A 4,755-nucleotide genomic window follows, 5' to 3' on the forward strand; every position below is an offset into this window, starting at 1 on the left:
ACAACGCCTTAACCCAACCAAATGGGTGAATTTGATAGTTGGAATAGTCATGGGCTGTGCTATATTACCGACACATTTTGTACTGGCTGGCTATGGAAATTCTGCTTAGCGCAGCTGGTGGTGCAAAAGTCTCACTTGAAAAGGGAGTTCACATGCCCTCAGTAAAGGCCCTCATGGATGACACCACGGTGCTGACAAATTCTGCGATGACCTGCCACCAAACGTTAAAAAATTTGGATGAGTTGATGTGTTGGTGGAAAATGAATTCCAAAACGAAAAAATGAAGAAGGTTGTCACTGACTAGAGGAAAACTGGATCCCTACACAAATTTTACTATTTCCGGTAAAGCCAGTCTGAAAGACGTTGATGAAATTGGAAAAGTAGAAGACAATTGCTCAAAATATTTGGAAATTGTCAGCAAAGTGGGACTTCAAGAAAAATTCAAAGATTGTTGGTGGTGGTACCAAAACTTCTATGGCATCTAACAGTTTATGAAGTCAGTTTACCCATAGTAGAGAGCCTGTGTATGTATGTATTTATGTATGTGTGTGTGTATGTATGTATGTATGATTTTATGTATGTATGTATGTGTATGTATGTATGTATGTGTATGTGTGTGTGTGTTTGCGTGTTTTTGTATCAATATAGCTATATACATACAGACATATACCATATAGAAACACGATAAATAGATATACGCGGATGTGAAACAGACTGTCAAGGATACAATTTAAGTGAAGCGCTACATATATTAACTATTATTATTATCATTGTTATTATTTTTATCTCTTATTATTATTGTTGTTGTTGTTGTAGATTTGTTGTATATTATAATTAATAATGTTGTATATGTTGTATGTGTATGTTAATTATGTTAATTATGTACTGAGAATTATTTAGCGTTATCAGGTTACTCATATTTTTATCAACACGTGAGAAACGAGTATATGATAATGATGATGATGACGATGATGGTGATGATAATGATGACCCAGATGGTAATGATTTTGGTACCGATAATGATGATGATAGTAATAGTGATGATGATGATGATGGTGATGATGCTGGTAAAATTTTGACGGACGATTCAGTTGGAGTAACTAAAGTTGCGAATGGTGGTGAATGTGGTGATAACAACGATGATGATAATGATGTTGATGATGATGATGATATTGATGATGATGTTGATGATGAAGGTGATGGAAATGATGATAACAATGACGATGAAAATAAAACTGGAGTGAGAAAATACGTCAAATTTTTTGATATCGTTTGCCAGAATGATAGCATGTATCGTAACGAAGATGTAAACGGTGATGAAACAACTAACAACAACAAAAATGATGATGGTGATGACGACACTACTGACGATGGTGTTGATAGCATTAGCGATGACGTCATATTCCCAACAGATGTTCTGACGGCAGCCACAGACGTTTCCACAGTAGCTTGGCCAGCTACATTGGCAACAGCAATACAAATCAAACCAATGATAACAATCCTTGAAAACAACAACGACAACGACGACGACGACGACGACGACGATGATGGCAACATGAATCTACCATCGTCACTGACGTCATCACCATCGTCATTTTTCCTCCTGCTGTTTAACGTTTTTCCGGAAATGAAATCAATCTCCAGTGTTTCCCTGTGTCGTTTAACTGAATCGCCGGCCGCTGCAGCTGCCGGTAGCTGCGGTTGCCTGTGTGTCCACCTTTGTGGCTGCCCCACTCTGCGACTGTTTATGTTGCGACCGCTACTGCTGTGGTTCGATGACGTCAGCAATGACGATGAGGAGGAGGAGGAGGAGGAAGAAGAAGAAGAGGATGATGAAGGCGATGATTTGTTGATTATTTTGTATTTGGTGTGACTGGTGTGTTTGAAATTTTTACTTTCATCATAATCGTCGTTTGAGTTGGTTTTCTCGTTTTTGTTGTTGCCGTATTGGTGGAAATTATTGTTCTTATTATTATTGTTGTTGTTTTTATTTTTGACAAAACTATAATCAATATCAACAATTTCGTCACCGTTGACGTCATTAGCATCATCGTCGTCGTCATCATCGTCATCATCGTCGCCGTCATCGCTTGAATCTGTCGTCCCCCAGTTAAAGTTAGAATTTGTTATATCGTAATTATCATCGTCATCATCGTCATCATCGTCATCATCGTCATCATCATTCACGGTGTCGTCGTCATCATCAAATATTTCATCGCCATCGTTATCGCTGACGTCATCGTCATCGTTGAGAAAAATTTTCGGGACGGAAAATGTCGTTGGATTGTTACTATTGCTATTGTTTTTATTGTTGTGATTGTTATTGTTATGGATGTTATTGTTTTTGTTGTTGTTGTTTACATGATTTGTGTTGATGTAAGAAGAGTCATCATAGTCGTAATCTTCATCATCGTCGTCGTCATCATCCTGATTGCCGTTATTTTTGTCGTTATTATTTTCATTTTTGTTGTTGTTTATAATTTTTACATTATTCATGGTAGTGTTTTGTTTGTTGATGTTGTTGTCTTCGTGTTTGTTTATAACATCATTGTTGTTGTTGTGGTTGTTCGACGATGGATAGAGTTTATACGTCGGCATATTGTTGTTGTTCTGCTGTTGCTGTGACGTAGATAAAAATTGTGGTTGATTGTTGATGACGTTGTCCTCATTGTTGTTGTTATGTATTAAGTTGAGCAAACTATCTATGGTCTTTGGGCTATTGGAGTGGTTAATGTCATTTTTGTTAGTGTTTCCTCTGTTGATATTATTGTTATTATTATTATTATTATTGCTTTCTTTGTTGTTTATCGTCGTTATAACTCGTTTATCATTTAAGATGAAATCTATGTTATTATTATTATTTCTATTATTATTATTGTTGTTGTTGTTCGTGTGAATGTGGTACTGCGAGAAAGATGATTTACAGTCACCTGAACAGAAAAAATTATTTTAATATTTTGGTAAATATTTTTCAAATTTAAAACTAATAATAAATTAACTAGAAATAAGTTTCACTTTGTTTGACAAAGAGACGATTTGATAGGTCAATGTCGATCACGTGAGTGTCTTTGTTACACGATTGGTCAAGCTCCATGGTCAGCGGATGGTTGTCTAGGTTGTAACTCTAGTGAATGGAAATTAATTTTAAATAACCCAACGATAGGTTTATATTTATATAGCGCGATTTTTAAAATTCAAACAGTACAATACATAAATGTCCTAGAAATTGAAATTAATAGCAGCAGCAGCAACTACAGCAACTACAGCAACGACAACAACTCAAAAATAGAACTAACGAAACAGTAGTTCATCTTTGTGGCATTGACTTCCCTGGCTATTGAGACGAGCTTATCGTCTTCCTGCCATGAGGCAAAACACGCCATGAAAATTGTTTGAGCTGTGTGTGGTTGGTTTGTTGATTAATTGGTTAATTAATTGGCTCATTAATTGGTTAATTGATTGATGAATCAGATGAATGAATGATTGATTGATCGATTGATTGAGTGATTGGTTGGCTGATGGTTATGTTGTTGAGTGATTGTTGTATTTGAAGTTTTTTTTTCTATTATTCATTAAAAAAACAGATTCTGATAAACGCAGAAACTGTTGCAGCATGCAACGCAATAGTACAAAATGATAAATATGCTTAAACATGATTGATAAGAAAAAAGAATAGACAAAATTGAGTACAGGACAGAGTTTTATTGTGCTAATATAGTAAAATAGACATCGCACTTTTCAATTGTGAATTTAACTTGGAAAAAGTTTTAAATGGATCAAAGTTTTCGAAAGAAATCTCTACCCTCTTGTCCTTTGCAGTTGACGACATGCAACTCAATAACTCTGGCGTCTGAACAACCAACCACAAATTTCAAAGAACAAATCTTCGTCGAGAGCACATCATTCAACCTATTTGAATTGGCATCAATTGTGGTAGTAGCTGTTGCTGCTACTGCTGCAACTGTTGTCGGATGAGAAAGTGAAGATGGCGTTGATGTCTTCAGTTGTGGATGTGACGTGTAGAGGTAGGTGCCTGGCATGGAGCAGATGGAAGCTGGTGCGTGGCTTGCTGTGGAGGAAGATGGTGAGGATGAAGAAGAGAAGGATGATGATGATGGGAGAGATGATGATAATGGGGAAGAGGATGGTTGAGATAGTGAGGTAAGTTCCAGGCCAACTTCGGCTGAAAATTCAAATTAATTTGTTTCAAATTGGTTGTTAAAATCATTTAAATGAATGCTAATTTAATGAGGTAGGATAAAATTTTTTGAAAAAAAAAAATGAAATCAAACGATAAATTTTAATGAATAAAATTTTTTTAATAAATTGAATTAGTTTGTAAATGTAAGTATTCAAAGATAATCAAAAGTATTAGAGTATTCGCTGACATATAGCTCCCACGTCCAATGTGTAAGTATAAAAATAGAAAAAATATTGATGCTCCATTTGCATGTAGGTAACGCAATAATCAACCATATTCTACGTCTCGCGTAAAATATCGGTATGTCTATTTTATGAAGTACAATTACCTTCCAAGTAATAAGTTTAATTTAAATAAGTGGTATTACAAATCAATTGTTCACCTGTGTATATCTTCCTAGTACTGTCTGGAAAGACGCATCTTGACTTGGAGTCAATGTTGATTGTGCTTCCTTCATTTCAAAATAATTATTTATCATCAAATTTAAATAGAAATTAAAAATTTAAATTAAGTCCTAAAAATTATAAAGTTTTTCTGTCATTGTACGAATGAAA

General features: G+C 35.1%; 1 protein-coding gene across 1 annotated transcript; it reads right to left on the reverse strand.

Annotated features, from left to right (window-relative positions):
- Window positions 1-4,318: 4,318 nt before the first annotated feature.
- Window positions 4,319-4,468, reverse strand: HELRODRAFT_65375 (hypothetical protein; the record flags this gene model as incomplete). The annotated part of the gene is made up of 1 exon (XM_009021492.1): window positions 4,319-4,468. A coding segment is annotated over one exon (150 nt), but the record flags the coding sequence as incomplete, so codon positions are not given.
- Window positions 4,469-4,755: the final 287 nt, after the last annotated feature.

The sequence above is a fragment of the Helobdella robusta genome (assembly GCF_000326865.2).
Source record: "Helobdella robusta unplaced genomic scaffold HELROscaffold_3, whole genome shotgun sequence".
NCBI lineage: Eukaryota > Metazoa > Annelida > Clitellata > Rhynchobdellida > Glossiphoniidae > Helobdella > Helobdella robusta.